This window comes from Opisthorchis viverrini (genome assembly GCF_000715545.1).
Source record: "Opisthorchis viverrini unplaced genomic scaffold opera_v5_604, whole genome shotgun sequence".
Classification (NCBI taxonomy): Eukaryota; Metazoa; Platyhelminthes; class Trematoda; order Opisthorchiida; family Opisthorchiidae; genus Opisthorchis; species Opisthorchis viverrini.
Genome location: NW_008752267.1, coordinates 48,505 through 71,810, shown reverse-complemented (window position 1 = coordinate 71,810; position 23,306 = coordinate 48,505). Strand labels below are relative to the sequence as shown.

The following is a 23,306-nucleotide window of genomic DNA, read 5'->3' as shown; positions in this document are numbered from 1 at the left end:
GTGTTGCAATGATCCTGAGGGCTATGTTGGCTGGGGCTCAGTTCCCCAAGGTTCAACCATGCTGGGAAGGCCAAAGAGGACCAGCCCGACGAGCAACGAGTCCCCTAACTGCGAGTAATCGTATTATGAAGCGGTCTGGAGGTAAGTCGTACTGCCATTTGCGACAGGATTGTAAAGGCATTAAGTCGTTTCCTCTAGGCTACCAGCATATCCACATTTATGGAATCAGCTATGCTGCCTTTTCCCGAGGAAGGATGAGTTAGAAGTCATCTTGAAAAAACCACACACTCCGATCCCCCAAAGTTTGATTGTGACCGCCGGTGCGACTAAAATATTTCGAAAACCAAATTGTCTGGTACCGTTCAAAGGGCACTTGCTGTGCGCAGCCAGCACTCGGGCCTCCTCGAGCCAGGCCGGCCTCCTACACCCAAGTGGGTTGGACCATTGAGTCATTGGCTCCGGAAAGCCCCCCCATACACACAAAAAAAAACAGCACACGCTGCATCGCGCTTCAGACTTTTGAGTCAGAGGCTCAAGGTGGGCTACCTCAACCGAACCCCATTCTTCGGTCTGGACAACCGGAAAGTGTCATATGCTCTTGCAGCTCTTCGCTCACTGGCCTCCCCCTACACCCCTGCCCATCCATCGAATGATGCAGTGTGGTGAGCCCATCCCCCAATCCTCTAGCTATTGTCCCGTGTCTAAACCGTCGACCAGAAAAATAAACCAAAGCTGTAACTTACTAACCTCAAAAGATCTGATATACATCCGTACTCTATGTCAAATTGGGCAACAGGCATCTCTTGCTGGAACCTTGCTTTGTCTATCTGTCGATGCACGTTTTTTCCCCGAAACATGCATAAGAGATCCCACTTCAGTGTACACATCAATCCACCTACCAAGAGCTCAGATATTCCACATTTCACTCCTCGGGTATCCGGTGATCCTGATGCAACGGCTTCTAGTATCTACGGTGTGCGGATTGAACTCAGCTCCAAAGCTTAAATCTACTTACTGGACTGGATCCCAGTAAACAGTGGTCTTTGCGCATGCGGTTGTCCATCCCAATTAAGATCAATGCAAGTCGATGCAGTAAATGTAATTTATTTATCCTACCAACATTCACCCAACAGACTGAAAGTCTGAGACTAAGAAAGACGGGTCTTATCAGCATTTATCACGATTGCTGCGGTCGGCAGGAACGACGGATAAACCAATCCTAGCGGGTGATGTGAATTCTCAAGTTGGAGCAACAAGCTCGGATGAAGCAGATTTGGACCCACTGCTGAACGCAGGATAATGAAGNTTGGACCCACTGCTGAACGCAGGGATAATGAAGAGCGGTTCCTTCGGTTATGTGCAGATCATCGTCTGTTTCTGGCCAATGCGAATTTCCAACACCCATAAGTTACTTGGAGGCCACCCACCACAAGATAGTCGTGGACCCAGTTGGATCAGATGACTATCAGTTACCGATGAGGAGCCTCAGTTAAAGATTGTCGTTCCTTCTGGGATAAGCAACTTGATCCTGATTATGCCATCGTGCGTACCCGGTCAGCACTTCGCTTCCCATCACCATTATGCATGCCAAAAGAGAGCAACTCCGCTCATCAACTTCAACACGTTTGAGTTGCTCAGGAGCATCGAGATGATCTGGCTAGAAAGCTACTGGAAACGTGCAGTCATGCAAACGACGAAGATTGCTTGGAAACTGAATGGAGGCGAAGTAAAGAAGCTATACTCTCGGCTTTCAGGACTGTTTTCGAAGCCATCTGACGCGAGTACATGAACACTGGATATTCTCGTGATCAGAAGATCCTATTGAGGCCAGAAAGCACATACCAGCAACTAGTGACTGTGATGGCGCACGCAGATCCCTCAAACACCGCATAATCAGAGGCTTGAAGAATGACAAATAATGCTGGTGTATTTCGAAGGCCCAGGAGATGCAGAAGGCTTTGGCTGCAGGCAACAACTGCGCCCTGTTTCAGCTGATCCGATCAATCGGTCAAAAGAAAGTAGGTGCCAGTGAAACAATATGCGAATAAGACTGAATGGCACTTTACTCCCCGAATCGTCACCTTCAGCGATGACTTGGACACTTGGAGGAATAGTTCGGCTGGCTCCCCTCGACACAACCTTTGAAAGGACCCAGTAGGCCCGGATGGAACACTGACACCAACCTTCAATCAGCAACCGAAATCCAACATGAGGTATCAATCCCGAAGCGCAACAAAGCACCTGGCCTGAATGGTCTGCCCCGGCACTCTTCACAGCTGGTGAGGTCCTGGTGGACAGTCTCACGACTATACTGCACAAGATTTGGAACGAAAATAAAATACCAGCCGACTGAACATCCTCGACCGTCATTCCAGTATTCAGAAAACGCGCAAGAACGTCATGTGAGAATAAAGTTGGGTTTCGCACTAACCTAAGATGTAACGACCATATCTTTACGTTGAAACAAATTCTTGAACAGCGCTACTCCTTTAGAGGTCGCATGTTTGTCGTTTTTCTTGAGTTGGAATCTGCGTTTGATTCTGTCGATCGTCAGGAACTCTGGCAGTATCTGGCAATCAAAGGTGTCCCTTCCAAACTTATATCCTTTATGAGGGCTCTGTACGAGACCTACCGTCGACTCATACGAACATACGGCAAGCTTTCTCCGGAGTTCTTCACGTTCAATGATGTAAGACATGACTGCCTTCTCTAACCTCTCCTCCTCAACTCTGTTATTGATTGATTGAAATTTCTGTTCCTGCCTCCAAAACCTTGAGAGTCGGAATGCTCCCGGGACGTTCACTCACAGACAGTGAGTACGCAGACGATTTTAAATAACCTAAATAACTCTATCACATGGTTTGGCAGGTGCTTCACACATGCAAAGTGAAAGAGCTGCTATAAGACTAGATTGGATCAAACCCTAACATGCTTTCAGGCGAGCCAGTCGACGTGGTATAATTTGTATAAGTTCCGGTTGACTGGCTGGAGATGAGATTACTTCCCGAGTCCGGAAGGGCAGTGCAGCTTTCGCCAACCTCCGACACCTATGGCGCAGACGTGACGTGAGTTTGTCTGTTAGGGGTACAGCTTACACTGCAACTGTGCGGTCCATACTGCTTTTTGGATCAGAAACGTGGCTTGTAACCGAAGGGGACATAAGAAACATGCCAATGTTTGACCATCGGTGTCTCCGAAGCATTAACCGGGTCTGGTGGGAACATCGGATTAGCAATGCTGAGGTAAGCCAGATGGTCTTATGAAGAGGGGGCTCTCCCACACTAGGTGAATTACTCATACTTCATAAATCACACTAGTTAGGACATGTACTGCACACGCCAGAAGACCGTCTGCCTCGCAGAGCTCTTTCTGCCCAGTCCTCTGTTGAGTGCAAGCGACTGAGAGGAAGACGGTGTATGACATGGCGACGAAGCACGAAAACGCTAACCAATAAGCTTAGTTGTGTCGACCACTGCTGCCTCTCCGGATGGGGACACCAGAACTCAACTCATCAGTGGTTAATGATACCAGCGGAAATGGCTCAATTGCGCAGTCAGTGGCACAAATGAATCCAGGCTATCGCTGGACAGCTAGCCAGTTCACGAACTAATTGAATATGCCATCGCCTCCAAGGCTTGACCGTATTTCCCGCTCTCTCAATGGTCAAAACTGCAGCAACTGGAACTATTGTACTCATGGTTCATGGTTTATGGCTGATAAATTGAAGATTGAATTGTTATTCAAAGCAGACTGTAATGTTATCACCAAACAAAACTAGTTCAGAAAAGTTAGAATTTCTTCCATCGTTTCGTTCTGTTTTAGAAATTGGGGACTAAAGGTAGGCATATTCTTTGTGAACAGCATCACAGTGCTCTGCTTCTTTTTTGAGTGATTTTAGCGTGTGTTCAATTCATGACGATGCTAATACGGTACTAGCAGACCAACCGTTAACTTTCTTCCACCCAGCAAGACAAAAGCTACCAGTTCATCCTTCCTTAGCTACGCACGCCTACTAGCAACGGTCTGCTTGTTAGCAACGTCGTGACCTATCAGTTAACAAGCAAACTTAGCTTGAGTAAGCTCAAGCCTCATCGGTATCACTTAACACACTAGTGGCTTTAATACGTGCAAGATTAAAAGGTTATAGCCCTCATATGAACGAGAAGATTTGCAATTCTGGTTGGAAGCAAGCAAAACAATTAGTCGTAGTCTACCATAACCTTCTATTACGTGTCCATCAAGGGGAAGGAGAGTGTACGTAACAAGTTACGTGGGACTCCTCTAGGTAACGGCAATTACTTGTTTTGGGGTTAACTTTTCTTACTGGTAGCTGGATTCCATAGAACGTTGTTCATCCCATTTTATACCTTCAACTAGAAATGGTTAAACTAGCTATCATGGAACACAACTGAGATCGCTCTTATAGACATCACTTTCAACATATTTCAGCAAAGTACATGTTGCACGGTAAAACAGTTTCGCCCACCGGTGATCTAAGAAGACGGAGGGAATAGCTACGCATATGTGCAGAAACTGACAGACTTAAGGCATGAATTCATGACAGTGGACACTACACTAGTGATTCGGATGGGCGCTCTGAAGCCAACAGCTTGGATGCGTGCGCACCAATGAGCGCGCAAATGGACCACATCTGTCAGTGTTTCTAACCACTGACATGTCCCGGACTGGTCAAAACATATTTGCAGTAGACGTCTTGTCGGGTGGATGGGGTGCCAACATCTAGTGGTTTAGTAATGCTAGACCAAAAGAGAATTCGAGTTGAAAGGAATTTCAACGAAATTGGAAATAAGAGAATACATAGGCAGCTGAATGTGTAAAAGCGCAGGATGGCTACCCATTAACACCGTTATATCCCTATTTTTCCAGCAGCAAGCTGTTATGGGATAAAATTTCTGATTCAGATGAAATGCTACCAACCGTGATTTGCGGAAGATATTTTAACTAAGTAGTTTTTGTTCTTGGGCTGAGTAATATGAACCTTGGACCTTCTTCTTTTGCAATGAAGCACAAGGCCAGTGAAAAAAGCCGCGGGTACGGAATCGTCATTAATACCTGTGAGTGCCACGCCAAGAGTGGTAGAGATAAAGTCACCCAAATTGTGAACGTGGTATCGTTTTGGTAAGCCTCCCAAAATTTCCACTACAATACATCGTTCTCGAAGTGTATTCGTTATTTGAGAAATACAGTCATTTGCAAATCAATTTAGTTTTCACGGGAGACTCAGTTGAATCTCTCGTTTATGATGCTCTCTAGCTGAATGTGCTGCACACAGGCCGCCTCATGATTCAGTTGGCACGATATTCGAGATGTCGCAGTATATTTTCATAAAGGAAACTACTTACAAGTTTGCTGAAAATTTTTCGACAGCCCACGACCGGCTTCGCCCTTCTTGGGGCTCATCAGGTAGGTGCAGTATCCGAGTTTCCGTCAACCTTATGATCTACTTGAACCCAAATTGCACTGTTTTTGAGAAATACACTCGAGATAAAACGAGAGATTCAGTTGAGTCTACCGTGAAAACCAAATTGATTTGCAAATGAGTGTATTTCTCGAAAACAGTGCAATTTGGGTTCAAGTAGAGCATAAGGTCGACGGAAAATAGGATACTGCACCTACCTGATGAGCCCCAAAAAGGGTGAAACCGGTCGTGGGCTGTCGAAGAGTTTTCAACAACCTTGTGAGTAGTTTCGTTTATGTATTCGTTATTGTTCAGAAGGGGACTTTTGACGACCAGGTTCGGCCTCACTTATGGTCGCAGTTCGGGTTCATTGTAATAGCAACGTCTCTAACTTACCACAGTTTATGTACAAACTCAACTTGGTTTTTATTTTGGGGTTAAAACTGTAATTCTTCATGCCTCAACATCCCTGTACTTCGGGTGCTCAGCCGGGTCTGACAGTACGGCAGAGAACACAGTAATTTTCGTTACGCTTGAACTACTCTCGGTTTGTGAGTAGTTCGGACGAATGAAAATCCTGGCTTACGGGTCTGTTCCAGCTGGCGACTCCAGTGTGGGCATCCCAGGTGTGCTTATTCACCATTATGATCGTTTACTTAGGCTACCAATAGGATACTTGCGTATTTATGATATCCCTCGTGGTTTTGCCTATATGGTGTTCTGCATATCAGGAGATAAAGTGAAACTGTCATATCGGTCCCTTTATTAATTTTCTTTTTGTTTAATTTCTAACAAACTTTGGCATCTCCGGCAACTGGCATCCGTGGCATTCAGAAGCACCATACTTGCATACGTGGTTAACGTTAGCTTAGGTGAACCAATCTGAACCGATCGACTAAACCACCTGAAATGCTTACTAACCTTTATGCGCCGTAAAGTTGTGTTCGAGTACAAACCTTTGCTCAGAAGTACAGCGCCTTCGGGAGATATTCGATTGCCACTGAAGGTGAAAAAATGTGGAAAAACTTCTGAAAGTAAATCCTGTAGGATGAAGTTAACCATTAGATATAAGATGAGGAAAATAAAGGTATTCTGCCATGGAACTAATAAGCGATAAACACGAACAAAGCCAGGATGTTGCTTCTTAACGACACACCTTCCACGAGACAAACGAGTGGAAGGCTATGAAATATATGTGTATGTATGTATGTATGTATGTATGTATGTATGTATGTATGTATGTATGTATGTATGTATGTATGTATGTATGTATGTATGTATGTATGTATGTATGTATGTATGTATGTATGTATGTATGTATGTATGTATGTATGTATGTATGTATGTATGTATGTATGTATGTATGTATGTATGTATGTATGTATGTATGTATGTATGTATGTATGTATGTATGTATGTATGTATGTATGTATGTATGTATGTATGTATGTATGTATGTATGTATGTATGTATGTATGTTGGTATGTATGTATGTATGTATGTATGTATGTATGTATGTATGTATGTATGTATGTATGTATGTATGTATGTATGTATGTATTATGTATGTATGTATGTATATACTTACTTTTGATGATGCTGTTATTTGATTTATTCGCCTTCATGACGCCTAGCGGAATCCCACTGTCGTCATCTGACGAGGGGGGAATATACTGCAAAGTGAACACACCCAAGTCCGGTAAGTTGTTTCGTAGAGCCCTCTGAAGCAATGAGTGATAGCATAGTGAATCCGTGACCGAAGAATAAAGAGAATTTTCTACGAGATCTGTACCCCACCTAAAATGTAATCGTAAATGAGTTCTTTGATCTTCCTCAGTTGATAGACCTGCTTCGGTGAACATACCTCCAAATGTGGACTGGCGAACCGTGTTTGATGACTCCGTGAATTACCGCCTGACAAGAAACACTAAAAAGACAGTGAAAATATCACAGATCTACCAACTTCTTTGGCCCCGCACATCAATCGGCACACTTATACTCAGTAGGTCTTCCTTTCTGATTAATTCACTTACCTTATGTCCAAATTTTCCAAAGTTTTGTTTCCTTTTAGGGCCAATGCTAACTCCGGGCACCCTTTTCTTGGACCGATACCGTTGAACGACAGATTCAGAGTTTTCAGATATTTGTTTTCCTGAAATAAAATGAACCGTGCACTGTAGTATAATTTGTCATGTATAATTTGTGGCTGACTAAACGTATCACCGAGAAATCACCCTCTCTGTGAGCACAGATAGGTCTCATTGACTCTTTGATTTGAAGTGATACGTAACAACTGCAATTGTGGACTGACCGATTCCACGTTGGCGTCGTTCACATCTGCATTCATAAGATACGAAGCATTTGCATACGGGTAACTGAACTAATAAAGGGCTTCTTGAATCAGGCTTGAGTAACAGACGCAACCAAGATTCTTGACGTCACTCTAGGTATTCACAGCTGCAATTGCATTCCTCTTTTTACTAACGCTGTGGTCTTTGTCAAGAACAATCACATTAGTTTTTCAGCAACATCATTTTATTGAACAAGAGTATCTTCAGGGGTAGACAACCAACAATATGAGGAAAGAAGTCCAGTTATGGCATAGAGCAAACAGATAGCCTACCTATGTATGAATAAACGGAATACCGTCAAAGTCAAACAGATCGAGCTGTATTGCTCTCTTGCAGTAATGTAGTTGGAGAAACTGAAGGGTAGTTGTAACCTCGCCTCTAAGGCTGCTCATCACATCGATCACTGAGTGATTAAGTGGCAAAAAGAGTGAGTAAAGGTTTGAGTTTGATACTGGTCAACTGCTTATACCTACATTAGGAATTATGTCCACGCAGAACCTTCAACGAACTCAAAAGAATGACGGCGAAATCATTCAAAAGATTGCTACCAAACAGACTAAGCAAGTTGTTTGCATCTTCAAGCTACCGGATTTTAGCCTGCCAACAGAATATATGGCATATGGCAAGCATTCCATGGCGTTTTTCAAACGTTGGTTACAAACGTTCATAAAAACCATCAAAGAGACAGGTTGAGCTCCATTTTTGATGGAAAGGTAGACGGTATTTGAAACATGAGATTATATTCTGATAGCTGCCTCTGCTTCCAGACTACCAGTTTTTACTGAATGGGAATAAAGCGATTTTGCGTAGAACTCATTATTACAATGAAGTTATTTCACCAGGTAGTCAGTGGACAAAAAATCTCTGCCTATTCAACGGCACCTTAATTTTTTAGACTTCCAATTCATGCATTAAAAATGTGAATGCACATGGTGATTACGTCCGTTGAGGGCTTGAATCTACAACCCCTTATTACCAGTCCACTTTTGCTGGCAGAAGGTAAACAGCGATGAGGCTGTCATGCACTTCGTTTTGCATAAGAGTGAAGAGGCTATGGTTATCGACTATTCTATTGTTGTCTGGCCTGTTTGTTAAGAATGTGTCTGGTACTCCAGTGCCACTGAAAAATTAACCAGGAACCACGAATCACTCTGAACCAAAGCACAATTCCAAATAGTCTGCTAAACTCACCATTGCTCCGGACACATTTGGCACCTAAGCCGACAATTATGTTACAGTTAACTATTTATGAGGCGGTAAGCTCAAATGCAGCAACAGATGTCTCTAGCCCGGTGCTAAGATCCCCCTCCCCCCCAAATAACTGCCACCATTATCAGCTCAATGATAAAAGCTCAGTGAACTTCTAAATCATGAGCTAGCTATTTTAAAAAGTTACATTGGTTGTCCTCAGGTGTTGGATTATTCGGCCACTGATTAAAGACAGACCAATTTGGCTGATTTCTATGTTTCTTCCTTCCATCGTTCAGCTGAATTGGAAGTGGACGTCTTTCTAGGACCCAAGACGTTTAAATGAGGTGGTTCGTTGGTCGGCTGAACACTTGATTTTGGATTCGAACTGTTTTGTGGTGCGTCAGGGCTTAGGCTCCTATGAAGCCTTGTTTGTGACTTGTTATTGCCGTCCACTTTGTCATTTTATCGAATGTCAACCGGTTGGACTAACAACCGTCAAGCAATTTACACTGCCAGGTTCATCGGTTTACTGCGCGTCTGTTCCGCAAGAAATAGAGTGTTCTACTCACGTTTGACGCAACCTGCTGCTTGCTCTTATGTTCATGACGACATTTTGAGCCAGCTCTCTTTATTTTGATTATTCGTGAGATGGAAATTAGTCTGAATCATAATACACTAATGTGTTCAAGTATTTGGTCGAGACAAATATAAATTGCTAGCGCGGCCTTTCACCCATTGCATTTTAGAATTTTCAGCTCAATGCTCATCAGGTTTCTGTGCAAAACTTCCGACATTTTATAATCGTCTCATGAATGGCAATACAACTCCGAAAGCATCGTTTGAAAATACATATGTTTTCCGTCAGGCACTGCTGACCGTGAGATGTCTGTGGAGGGCGACTACCAGAAAAAACCAAATTTTTCCGTTTTTAGCATCAGTATGAATGAAGATGGTTGATGACACACAAAATATCTCCACTTACCAGGATTTCAGGAACACAACGAGCAAAATTTCGACTGCCGGCTGGCCTTGCATTGACAATTTTGGCATGTACCTGAGTTCAGTTTCACCTTCACTTGATGTTACAATGTGTCGTAGGCACACCCCAAAATTGGTCAACAAATGTTGAATAGTCTCTATTTCATTGTATCGCAATGCAATCACGTAATTCTGACCAGGAAAACAAACCTCGTAATCAATATTGGGCAAAAGGCTATACGGGTCCGGGTGGGGGATAAAGCTGCATGTTCAAAAACACTTATTGTCAGGGTGTACTTTGATAATAAGAGTGTACGATCTTGAGCCACACCGGTTTGCGTGAACAAGAAACAACAAGGAATCACATATTCACTGAAGGAACCGAAGACGACTATGGTCGCCTTGCCATGATAGTAAGGTTGGCGATCTACACATGATAAGTCGGCAAGTAGCAGAAGTGAAAACCATACGCACTGCTTACAAACGCACATAGTAGCTGACATAATTCCCCACTGACCTCCCTGAGTACAACTGCTCCCTACCATCAGTCCTCTTGAAAATGTTTTTGTAATCTTAAAATAATGACAACAGATAACTGTTCATGGGCAACCATCTGAGCGAACGATCTTCCGGGGGTGGGTAGTTCCAGAACTAAGTACCCAAATTCTTGCAGCACAATCATTATTAAAACTTATTTGATTTTTTCCCAGGAACCTTATTCTCTAGCTTGGTTCATCCACTAAGGCGGTACGAAGAGAACAAAATTTAACCTGTCACTGATCGGCTATTTCCTTTTGTCAGCCTAATATCTCTCAGCTCACAGGGAGTTGCGGTGTACATTAGAAGTAAGAATAGATGCCTGTTTGGCCTCATTTCTTATTGTTGCTACAATCAGTGACACCAGTGAGAACGGCACATACTGGCATGAGACGATTACCAAGGGTAAGTAGTAACATGGGTATACTGTGAACAGCGGCATGGCCAAACTTTGCCTGTTCCGACACATTTCATATATGTATACTAATATTAAGGTAATCTTAGAGATTATGACCCATAGAATTCTTTAAAATCTTTACTTGGTTACCTTGCAAAAGAGAAGTTCTTTTCCATGATAAAAATGCCCTACTATTGTATTGTATATTTTTTAAAAAATCCAGTTGATTGCTTGTCTTTCAAATATCGGTTAGAAGAAACACATCGGAACGTCAGCCTATCCGAACTTGCTCAATCTAGACATCCCCAGGTTTACAGACAAGGTAATGTGGCCCAATATTTCATCCTATCAGCGATAATTCTGCCTACAAGCAGCAGTTTGAACAGGCTTACCTAAATTTATCAGGATAATGCTTTACTCACCGCAAGCCCTCTGGCGAATGGACGCATTGCACCCCATCCCAGTCGATTCCAGCTCAAATCCAGTTCGATCAGACTTGTAGCTTGAGGTAGGGCACGTCCGATTTGCACGACAGACGTTTCACCAAAGTCGTTGAATGAAAGATTTAGGTAGGACATTCCGAGAGACGTCTGAAAATGCAAACCAAAAGGATGCGAAGACACTCCGAAAAGGTGAGCGTTTGGAGGCGACCTTATATAGCAAGGCTATTCGCACTGACCTCACCCCCGAGTCACCTCATATTCCACCGAAACCCTGCTTTTTTCTGCCACTGCCTAAAGTAGTAGCTCATATAGTTTGAATTTATTATGACAAAGCAACCATGGGTCATCGAAGAAATTAGGGATGACATGATTCCCAGTGTCATCACACCGCTAAAAACAGACACTTCGGCATTCTTTACAGCACCTTATGTGAGGAAAGTTCTCTTCTTTCCCCCAAGGGCCACTACTTTACCGAAGCAAATTGTCGTTGCTGAAATTTATACTCCAAGCTCAATCTGCTAGGCTTAATTTCAGAAACCAACATCCGTTGAAACATCTTGCAAATGAGTCGATGCTGTCAATCGTATATGGTTGGCTTCAGCATAACTACGCTCACGACTACGAAACAAGTCTCGGAGTTCCTGAAAAACCATAATATCGAACGTCCACTCGTTACGCCAATTATAAAGTAAGTTTCGATCAGCTTGCCACACAGTGCACCGATGAAAACTTGGCGGAACTTATTGATATTTTGTCCCAGGTTCGTTCCTGTATGAAAAACGATTCGCAATTCCAACTTTTCCTACCAAAATAAATTCATTTCGTTTGTTAATATTTTGTAGTAAACAACCGCAACCACACTCAACTAATTAAAAATTGTCCAGCAGGTTACAAGTGTCTATGGGCTACCAAACTGGGAAGTCCTGACAGGCGGGCCAGTAGTTTGACACAACCAAGTTATGTTACTGAGTTACTGTCACGAATATAGTGGATCTTACCGTGGTGAGACGATCTGTGTGCATCCGCGACCCACTGAACTATACCGGGTGTTTGCCGTGCGAAACTAGCAGGATCCCCTATACAAGTTTGCTCAGTGGTCAGAGATCTATAGTGGATCTTACCGTGGTGAGACGATCTGTGTGCATCCGCGACCCACTGAACTATACCGGGTGTTTGCCGTGCGAAACTAGCAGGATCCCCTATACCAGTTTGCTCAGTGGTCAGAGATCTTGCCAGCACAGGCTCCGGGCCCTCCAGGTAGGGAGCTGGAACATGCGTGGCAACAGATTCCGTAAAAATAGAGATGCACTTGCATTTCCCTCCAAACGCTGTTGCCTTGTGGTCAGGCCTTTGAGCCAGAGGATTTGGTCGAGGACTCTGACCGTTCTCTTGCCTAGGTATGGGCAGTATCACAGCCCACGTCAACCATGACTATTAGAGCTAACAAAACTCTCATGTCACATTGGCCGACCGGTGGTGACATCAGCCGACTCGCATTATTTGCCGTATACAGCAGGGCGGGTAAGCGAAGACGGGCTGTTACTGACGCTTCCATTCTTTTTCTTCTCCCTCTCCCCCACCACATTAATAAGTCTCTCCTTGTAGGCCAGGCAGTTAGGACTGGTGAGTCCGCTAGTTTTGCATCCGCTTTTCGAGCAACATCTGCGCGCCGGTCAGCGGCGACTTCCTTACGCATCTCGAAATTAATCTTCAAGCCTCGACGCCTAGTCTATCCGGCTGCCTTCAATGTACGCACCTTCAAATAAGCTGGACAACATGCTGGTCCTGCTTTCATATTGGGCTCGCTGGACATTCATGTATGTTGTGTATCAGAAAAAAGAATTCAAAATGTAAGCATAGTGGTTGGGCTAATTTTCTCATCGATCTCTACTCGGTTCCGGCTGCACACCTCTGGGGATAGAGAGACCGCTGAGGCAGGATATACAGGGTCGGTCATAGGTCATCGGACGGAAGCATTCTTGCTTGACTGGATACCCAACGATAATCGCTTCCGTGCGGTTCACATGGCAACTTTCATGAGGGAAACTCAAAAGCGGGAAGTTGATCACTGTCCATTTGTCGAATCTTCTTATGCCCCAAACAATTATAGCGCTGTCGCCATCAAAGACATCTTGAGTGTCCGAGGTCCTAGAATCTCGGATACCGGTGTGGCTACCGGAGGTCTGAGAACACGAGTGGATAGGCTAAGCACATCTGAAACACATTTGTGGCACCTCGTAGCAAATCTGGATGCGGGAGTTTTCTTAAGACTCAGGGAGTGGTGGTCGTCAAATGTTACTCCAGGGGTTCATGCCAAACGGATTCACACCAAAATAATGGCTCCACCCTAGTGGACACCTCTGGTACAGCCAGTGATTAGATTCGTCATAGATGATAGGGTTATGTGGTTTTGAACAGCTTACAAGACAAGAGAGAGTACTCATTATGGTGTGGCCGTTCAGATATTGCTCACACTGGGAATCTACAAGACATTCCTTCATCTTTTCTGCCCATGACGTAACCTAAACTCACAACAGCGCCAAAGTAATTGAATGCCTTGCACGTTAAGGTGAGAATCGGCGCATCGCACGGTTATCACTAAGAATTCAGCAGAATGGAGGATCACTAAAGCCGATTTGAAGCGGTACAGAGCAAAAGATTCTATGTGGTGGTAAATTAAGAGGTGGCGAAAATAACGGGTGGTCGGACCAAACGTATGTGGTGGGGTCGCCAGCCACTTGGCTCTTATGTGAGGTGATGCTTCCAGAAGGGGATAATATGGATCCTACGACTGCTGAATTTAATATTTCTACAAAGGATTTGCATTAGGTGATTAGACTATTTTTTGTCAACCCAAAAACAATGAAGGTACTCTAAGAAGCCTCCATCATGTGCTTGTTTGCGTTACTTTTGGAGGAACGATCAAACCAAGTCCGTAATAGTTCTACAGAACAACACTATACCAAGGGGTTGTTTTTGCCCTCTTTTCATTCGGAATCCGAATCTAACTGCTTATATACAGTCAGCTTTCGGGAACTCCTCCAAAATTGCTCATCGGCCTCGTCATTGAGTGCAGCCCCCAGAAATTCAAGTCCTGACTAATATTGATGCACTTTTCACCAGGAAGTCAGGTATGTCCGGTGCTTTGAAAGCATCAGTTACATAAACCAACCTGTGTATCTGATGGCCCAGCTAACAGACTGCTGAAGCTGAAAAAGTACTCTAACATGGTTAAAGCCACAACTCTCAGCAAGAAGTCCGTCATTAATATAGATGACGACACATGTAGTTTACCTATTGACTCTTCAGCACACTTACCATCGAAGGACCAGGAGGCCACCTCACATGAGTTTTCTGCTACTTTTTAGCTGCCAGCACGCGAGTCTACGGTCACAATATGTTAGTACCAGTAACCGCCTAACCAGTATTTCCCGGCTATACATATCCACCCAGTTCCTCTATATAGAGTACTGTAGCGGAAATCCGCTCAGTGCAAGTGGGGTCTTTAGTTGTGACATCGGGGAATTAGCAGTTGACAATTGGACACCTATCTTATACTCCCAGGTCCACATCGGCATCGCCTGACTGAACATAGCACTCGACTGCACTTAATGACTGTGAACCAGAATCCTATCTTTAAACCACATTTGGGTGGCAAATCTAGCTTGAAAGCCAGTGAATCAACCATTAAATATCTGTCTTCTAAAGAACTAGACATTCTGCAGCAGTGCTGAGCTGTCAACACTTGAGTATAATTATATGTTCGCGTGACCGTAACAGCCAAACTGAGCATCGCGGAACCCGGCACGTGACACTGTTTGCCACAACTTATATCATCAGTCGTATTTTTACTGTGGAGCTCGGTAGTTAGTGCCAGTAGTGAGCACTGTGGTTACACACGCGTCAGTTAGCGTTCTGCACAATGGGTGTTCTCTGTCTGTATGGTAAATGGAAAGATAAATTTCCTTTTTTCGAGTTATTTCTGAAGTCAGATTACTGAGATCTGAGAGCTCCTATGAAAATCAGAAATAGTCAGGACTCTTTTGGAAGGTACCGTTAATATTGCCCATCAGTTCACCAGTAAAGGTCGCAAAGCCGAGAAAATGTGGCTGTTTCAGGCATGAAGTCCTCCAGCTTGAAGGAGAGACTACTGTACACAGAATCATAATAAATAATCCCCTTCTGCGTGTGATATAATCAAGTTGAGGAGCTACCATACGAAAGGACGTTGTAAACAGGTGAAATCAGTTCTATTTGAACTCAAAAACTCCCATTTCAAAAACCTAGGTTACTTTATCCATCACTCCTTTTGATAGTTTCGTTTTCTATATCGCTAACAATAGGCAAGACAACCGGGATCGCTATATAATCGTGTATTGTTCGTGTTCAAAAGCTTATCCGAACTAATCTATTATTTATCGTTTCATGTGACTATGTGTGTTCACTATGAAGAATATCTTTTGGAACGTCGAACCTGCTGTTGTCAGCTTGTTTAAAAAAAAACTAAAAACCGCCTCAACGGTCACCTTGGTTTTCTCAAGAACTTTTGTCCTATAGGATTGGTCGAAATTCATGATGTATGCTAGAAAAGTATTGTGGTTACAAAGAAAACTACTCACAAGTTTGCTGAAAACTCTTCGGCAGCCCACGACCGGTTTTGTCTTTGTTAAGGCAGTCCCCGAGTTTCCGTCAACCCTATGTTCTACTTATGGTCACAGTTTATACAGACTTACGAGAAAGTGTAAAAAGACTAACAATGCCAAATTACTCGTCGAAAATTTGCTTCTCTGTGAGCTGGTCGCTCGTTAGGCATAAACGCTTCAACTGTCTGGTTCGCAGTACTGTCTCTTAACCTTCAGGTCGCAATGGTCCGTTAAGGTGCGGCACGCAACACGTACGTATGCAAATCAGTACCAGATCGATCAGTGTGACGCTAGTCATTTAGGATAAGCGGAAGAATGAGTCACTGTGAGTTTTGTCGGAAATAAATAGCCCGCTTGCGTAAAAGTCCAGAGGTGCCGAATGTTTAGCTTCCTGTCATTCCGAATTCAGGCAACAGAATTCAGATTTTGCATCCATTAGTCCGTGTAGTCAATGTAAATGCATGTCAGTCACTTGGATTTTAGTCACCGTTCATCTCACACGGCAGAACATTATCAGAGGAAGCCCGAATTCGACCGCAACGGTTCATCACACCCTATGTTTGATTTTTGACATCCCCAAATGTGAACCAGGGTTACTAGTTCCAGTGAGACGGTAATTTGGTGTGTGGCCGTATCAAGCGTTCAGTATTAATTCAACTAGACAACATAACATTATGTCACACAAATTTTAACTGGTATGTTGCACAGCAATCTTTTTTTAATTCTCTAGAGTTATCACGTCCCATGATCACATAAGAAGCAACAGGAACAATCCCCGGGAACGTTCGTATAAAAGCCTTTCGAAACTGATAATCATTCAAGGGTTACATAACAGCGGTTCCAACAGAATTAGACTATACTAATACAATAACCCAAAAATAACGCAGTGATTTATAAACTCTGCAACGTAAAAGCAGAAATAGCTTTTTATTTGGATTATGCCATTTCGCCTCTAATCCAAACATCCACAAGAACTTCATGTGCCTCTGGATACCCCTGCTTTCCCCCAAGTAGCCAGTTGGGTTCATTCCAAAAGGCTGGTGCAGTTTTTTCTTTCATGCAAGAGAACGTCTAATGAAGGAATTATCCTGAAGTTTTTATTTTATACTGGGATGTATTAAAACAACATAAGCTATATGTTAGGTTACAGTGACAAGAGCATACCACCATCCTAGAGTTTGGCTTTATGTTGGCTGGTGATTGCGGGAGGACCACACACACTCAGCTGAAAATCGACCGGAAATGAGGGAGTCCCGAGTATCTCCCAAAAATGGCGGTCATTCACTTCGAAGCGACGCCGTACTGCCTTGTTCAATTCTTAAAGAGATAAATTTATGAAAATCTTCCCCAAAAATAGTGGTCACATTTTTTATCAGAGCTTGAGTGAAGTTGTGGATTGCCTATGTGAATATGACGGTCGAATGTGCATGTCAAAGAAGCATAACCTTTCTTGGGTGATCCACTATACGCAACGTCACATACTTGGGAACAAAGTATCGACTTCAATGTAATGACAGCTCTTTGGCTGAAAATTCCATAAAGATCATTATTAGTTAACGACTCATACTAACCCAGAATTAGGCATGCCCGCACCGCAAGCGGTGCGCGTACGTAGCACACTGGTGATATGATAACCTTGATGAAATTACGGATAGGGGTCCTTAATCCGTTTTTAATTGTGATGGAGGAAAGTACATCTAAACAGCCAAATCACGTGGCAGTTGTGTGCGTATTTTACCTTTGATTTATACTGCTTTTTAAACCAGTCTTCATAACTAACATTGATGGTTTAGTTCCTCGTTTGTTCTAATACGAAAAGTCTTTCACTCATCTAACGGGTCTCAGTATACTTAACATTTGAAACCTCAAAATAAGACGATAATCAATCAGCTGTTACACCATTCCAATACCTAGCTGCCATGCCGACCGAAGGAAGTACGAAAGCTGTGATACTCTCAGGTTGTCCAAACCTAGACAATAGTAGTCGAGATGTCAGGATTTTGGTATGACGTTGCTCGATGAGCGTCGTTTTATCGCATCACGTTGTTCTAAGCCTATCCCAGAATTATTTGCAAAGCACTCTTTTGTTTATCCTTTAATCTCAAGACACGTGTGTATTAAGCTACCGTACGGGCTGTTTTGTTGTATGGCTGTGAGACTTGGCCTATTCGAGCAGCGGAACTGAGACGTCTTCAGGTGTTCGACAATCGTTGTCTCAGAACCATCGCTCGTGTGGGTTGGTGTCAGCGAATCCGTAACGAGGCAGTTAGAAAGCGCGTTTTCGCTTGTGCAAAGGATGGTCCCATTAAAGAATGTATCCGGCACCAGAAGCTGCTTTGGTTGGGACATGTGTTACGTATGCCGAACCATCGTTTGCCGAAAAGAGTGCTGTTTTCCATGCCTAATTCAGGGTGGCGTAAACAGACAGAGTATGAAAGAGTATGAAGGAGATCATGAAACGCTTGGGTGCTGTCGGTGCTATTCGCCTTCCAGGGTGGGACCGCGTAATCCTCACTGTGCCTGGTTGGAGACACTACAAGATATGGCTGCCAGCCGATGTTAGTAACGTTCTTGTTGTTAGTTTCTATCCAGATTGCCTGAGTGAATGTCTGGAGGTATAGGCGCCTCGGAATGATTGTGGTAAGCTAGAACTAAGCCTCTTTTCCGTCCACCTTTACTCTTTTCTGCACAATAAGGTTTCAAATAAATCATGGTTATACGGCAGTGAAGCACCTGTGTTGAACTCTGATGTCAGGCTGTCAATGATGATGACGATGATGGTAAAAAAAAGTATGAGGATACATCATCAGAGAAGTTGAGTAGTCTTGTAAAATCTCGTGAACCGATGGCTCGAGCACTATTGATAGTTTGGTTATGCTGGATCGCAACAATGTGAAGAAAACTGAATATGAACTTGTATCCGAAAAGTTCCATTTGACGAGATGATATAGCTTGGCTGAGTGGTACAAATATTCGCTTGTCGTGCACCTTAAGTAGCTTCCGAAATAAGTTCATTGTAACGCAAACCAACGTTGCAATAATCTGGCTTAGTCAACCAGGGCGAACGCGAATAACAGGATCCGTATCTTCCGTCTTGTCTTATCCATATTCTTAAAGGCAGTTGACTGGTTGACTGAGAATATTCCAAAAATGACTTCGAAACCCATTCACTTTCATCCTACTTTCAGTCTCTCTTAAATCTCGAAATGTGTGTCGAAGATGTGAACATATAAGATGTTTGTAGCAGCCAGCGAAAGTCCTCCACTCATCTATTTTAATACTCAGTGTCAGTAAACCCCTTACCTGACTTATCTTCATATATTGCATCGTAATCTCCGAGACCCTGTTAGGTTAACTAGCAGAACGATATTCATTTACTTTAAGGCGACGCAAACCTCCTCGTCTCACAGTGTGATTACCCGTGGACTTGATCCAGGGTACCTGAATATTAGCCACGCGCGTTGACATCCGTTGTGTTCCTCACAGAACACATAGTGCAGAGCATATTGTACATATGGTACATGGGATATTCGTAAGTCTTGGGCTTACACTTCCAGTTATGTAAGTTTAATGTGACTGCGATTGTCGGTGTAGTCCTGCATCAGTGGTAACCGAATGATATTTATTTCACAAGCCAACGTTCCTTATCACACCTGAGAGGACACCGTTAGTCAGCACAAGTAATTTTGGACTAGCCCATGGCTAGCAGTGAAGTGGTCCCTACTTTTGAACGGAAGGATACAAATAGCCTACCAATTTAGATTTCCTGGACGGTTTACAGTGTTACATCTGTGTGGACTATACCTGTATGTGGGTATTCACTGGAGTTGCCGGTCATATGACACAGCCTCCATTTAAATGCAGCTAAAATGACTGAATTTGAGTTGTTGGCAGAAACTGTTAATTTTTCAGCCAGTGAATCTTTTTCTTACTACTTGAACATTCTTTGGACTGAAAAGCTTCGCTGTTTAGACAAGACCGTACTGTTTTACTCACAACCGTTTTCAAGTTCGGAGGTTAGTTATCTGTCCTTGCAATAAAGTAATCAGCAAATAAGGCTACATCTGCAGAGGTGCGACATTCTTATTAGGGACTGATTGCTTCAGTTTAATTGTTTAAAGACATCTCACTGAATAGTTTTTCGTCTGCCTTAAAACTAGAACAGCCTGGTCATTTAATCGTTCGGCTCGACGGACCTTTCGCGTCAAAACGTAGGTGTTGTTCAGCCGTGAATCTACTGGCTGCTCACCAGTTCTATCTGAAACGACATTCAGCCTTCCTGTAGCGAGCAATAAATGTATATCGGTCATAAAAAAAGATGAGGCCCAATTATTAAACTTACAGCCATCAGCTCGGCAAAGTAAACACCCGCCTTATCATCGAACTTGTTTCCATGAAGGTCGATTCTCTCTAGGTGCGTGCTGGAAGCAAGCACATCACAAAGATTCTCCGCGCACTTGGAGGTTAATTTATTCTCCGACAAGTTAACCTCCACGATTGTACTGTTGTCCTTGAACATGTTGCACAAATCTGGTACAGACTGGATGAAAAAACAGCAGGCAGCATATTAAGTTTCTTAAGTAAGCTCCAACCCACACATATGACCACAAACTGAAGTACTAATGAACAGAGTGAGGAACACTAATTCATTGCAAAACTTACAGCATATACCATTTCATACATAATCACGTCCCTTACCATTGGACTAACAGACATCGCAGATATTCCCCGACTAACCCAAACGGTGACTCTTCTTACTATAAACTGATTAAAAATGATTCCTACGGACCATTGTGCTGGTTTTATCACATTCCCCTTGAGATGGCCGGAAAGAAAAGCTGCAGTTCATGAGGCGTTCACCGAACAATCTGTCTGATATCTGTTGCCATCACCTTACAAGAGAACATCGCGTCCGAAAAGCTAAATAACTGTTCATCAGTGGCATTAGCGTGCAATTCAATGAGAAAAAATAAGAAATGACTAGTTTCGCATGCGTTTGGTAATAGTCCGTATTAGCTAAAACTATGCTCAAGAAAGTTGAAATTCTGTGCCTGCTTGAGAAAAGCAGGTACATAATACAGGATGTGATCCTCAGAGTAAGTGTATTATCGAGCTGCTATTGCTGTTGCGTAGAAAGGCCGCAAAGCCAGGATTAAGTGGTTCAGGTTCATCGCATCCCACTGGTCGTCGCCATTCGCGAGGTTATCCACAAGTTGTTTGCTAATATCTGTCCGGAGCGAAAATGCCTAAAACTGACTGTATCCCGTTGGATAATATTTGCAGGGGTGGCTGCCCATGTAATCATATCACTGTCAGTTTCAACAAGCTAAGCGTTTGAAGCTTTTGTACGGTTTGAAGTTTTCGATCAGGATGTTATCTCTTTTTAACCCGGGGACAGTACATCGGTATGATAGCAGTTCATACCGAACTCTACGCAGATATTATGTGAACAGTCGAAGCTGAAAAAATAATGCAATTACATACGCGCTGTCATATCCCAAACTTACAGTAATTTGCTTCATTTTCCGAACCCTCAGTGCTATTCCTCAGAAGTGCCAAGGAAGCGCATTCGCAGCTCAAATTATCCATACCCAGGATAATCCCAGTCAGAATCTATGAGGTAAGAATGCATCCGGATTACCACCTCTTCTCGCCCTTCTCTAATTCAACTTGATCAGACTAATGTATCCCATTCATAACACTAGGATGGCCAAGGAATTAGCTCATTAGAAGCGATTTACTCAGTTCGGTCACAATATGACTTCCTCTGTTTGTTGTCTCTTAGGATAGAAAGATTGCACACGATGGAGTTATGGGTTCCATGAGTTCAATACACAAAGTTAGTCCAGCGTGTGTGCTTTCAACGAAGTCAATAAATCCAACGGATGGGGCTTTCAAGTACTTGTGCGATGGCCAAAATTAATGTTTTGTCTGATAGTAAATCGGTCTGGATTCACGGAACGAACGTGGATGGGACAGTTTTGCGTATTCGGGAAGGTGTCAGTTGGTGCGCTATCCGAGCCACCTTTCGGTTATCCACATTTTTAGATAAACTCAGATGCAGATGAAGTAGTGAATACAGTTTGATGTGAACAGGTAAAACTTATGGAAATGTCTTGTCTGGATCAGTATTAAGCAAAACTAGAAAAGTTGTCTTACTATTATTCTTTGTGATATATGCCCTTTTTATCTAAGTTAATGCTTGTTTCGAAACAGCTCGCAGTAATGTTACAGATGCACTTTTTTCTGTGTTTGGTCACACTTCAATTTCGGGGAGTATTATGATGTAAAATAAGACTTCCTTCAGTGAACTTTATATCCAGTAAACGATATGTAAGCGGTTCTGTTATCCGAATGAAGAGGACGATTTTTTTCTGCAGAGAGAATAAATTCTAGACTGTAACGGAATGGGTGTGGCTAGGAAAAACAAGATTACTGACTGGCGCCATCAGCAAAGTGGACGGAGTCTGCAAGGTGGTTGACTTCGTTGGCTAACTTGTAGACTTGTCCCAATCAATCTTTCGAGGAATAAGGCAGAAGTGCATACAAATTCCCCTTTCAACCACTATAACGTTGCTCTTGCTTTCTGACACCTAAGGGCTTCCACAGAAATTTTGACGATTGTGTCAGCTAAGTACCATACTTTTAACGTGCGTCGTCGGTCAGGTAAATTATCATCGTTCTACCACATACCCATTTTCAAATAAATTTGGTTTTCCCTGGAGAGCCAAGTGAATCTAAATTGCATATCTGCCTTTCTAACCACAAGCTGCAACCCCTATGCTGGCACCGAGTCCGCCGGATTTGGCTGTTCACAGCATGAAGATTAGTGTACCTTTTCAAATTACTTTTTACCAACAACCGGGTTCGGACATCTTGCTTGCGTAAGTGCCACCAAAACACTAAAAAACTCTCAAAATTCAGTGAAGTTACTTTACTTTACACCTTGTTACGTGGCCAAAATCTTCAAATGCTTTAGCATTTCCCGACGTACTCATTTACTCCTCACCTTTTTCTGCCCTCTGGAATATCTACGGATGCCTCAGTTCTGCTAACTGTACTGTCGGATACGCCGTGTGGATTTAGGACGCAATAAACCGTGGTATTTCAGATGACATCTAACGCGATTTCAGGTCAGTGTGGTATAAATATTTATATATTCACATAAAAGATGCTTGTTCATGGCTGATTCTAAAAGTTCGCAAAGTTTCGGAACTTCAAACTCACATATTCCTTCATCAACAGGAAAAAATTCGCCGCCCTTAGCAGAGCAACCATGAATAAAAGGTTTTGCCTGGACGGTTCTTGAGCTGTTCTAGTCCACCAAGCCCCATACGCGACCTATTA

The 23,306-nt window shown here is 43.1% G+C and overlaps 1 protein-coding gene across 1 annotated transcript in view; it reads right to left on the bottom strand.

The window, feature by feature from the left end:
* Nucleotides 1-23,306, bottom strand: part of T265_15562 (hypothetical protein) — a gene marked incomplete at both ends in the record, with an annotated part of 34,691 nt that overhangs the window by 4,910 nt on the left and 6,475 nt on the right. The window contains 4 exons of the mRNA XM_009178611.1: nucleotides 6,341-6,419; nucleotides 7,453-7,571; nucleotides 11,296-11,463; nucleotides 20,302-20,499. Of these exons, the coding sequence (XP_009176875.1) occupies nucleotides 6,341-6,419; nucleotides 7,453-7,571; nucleotides 11,296-11,463; nucleotides 20,302-20,499 (564 nt within the window). The remainder of the gene's footprint in view (nucleotides 1-6,340; nucleotides 6,420-7,452; nucleotides 7,572-11,295; nucleotides 11,464-20,301; nucleotides 20,500-23,306) is intronic.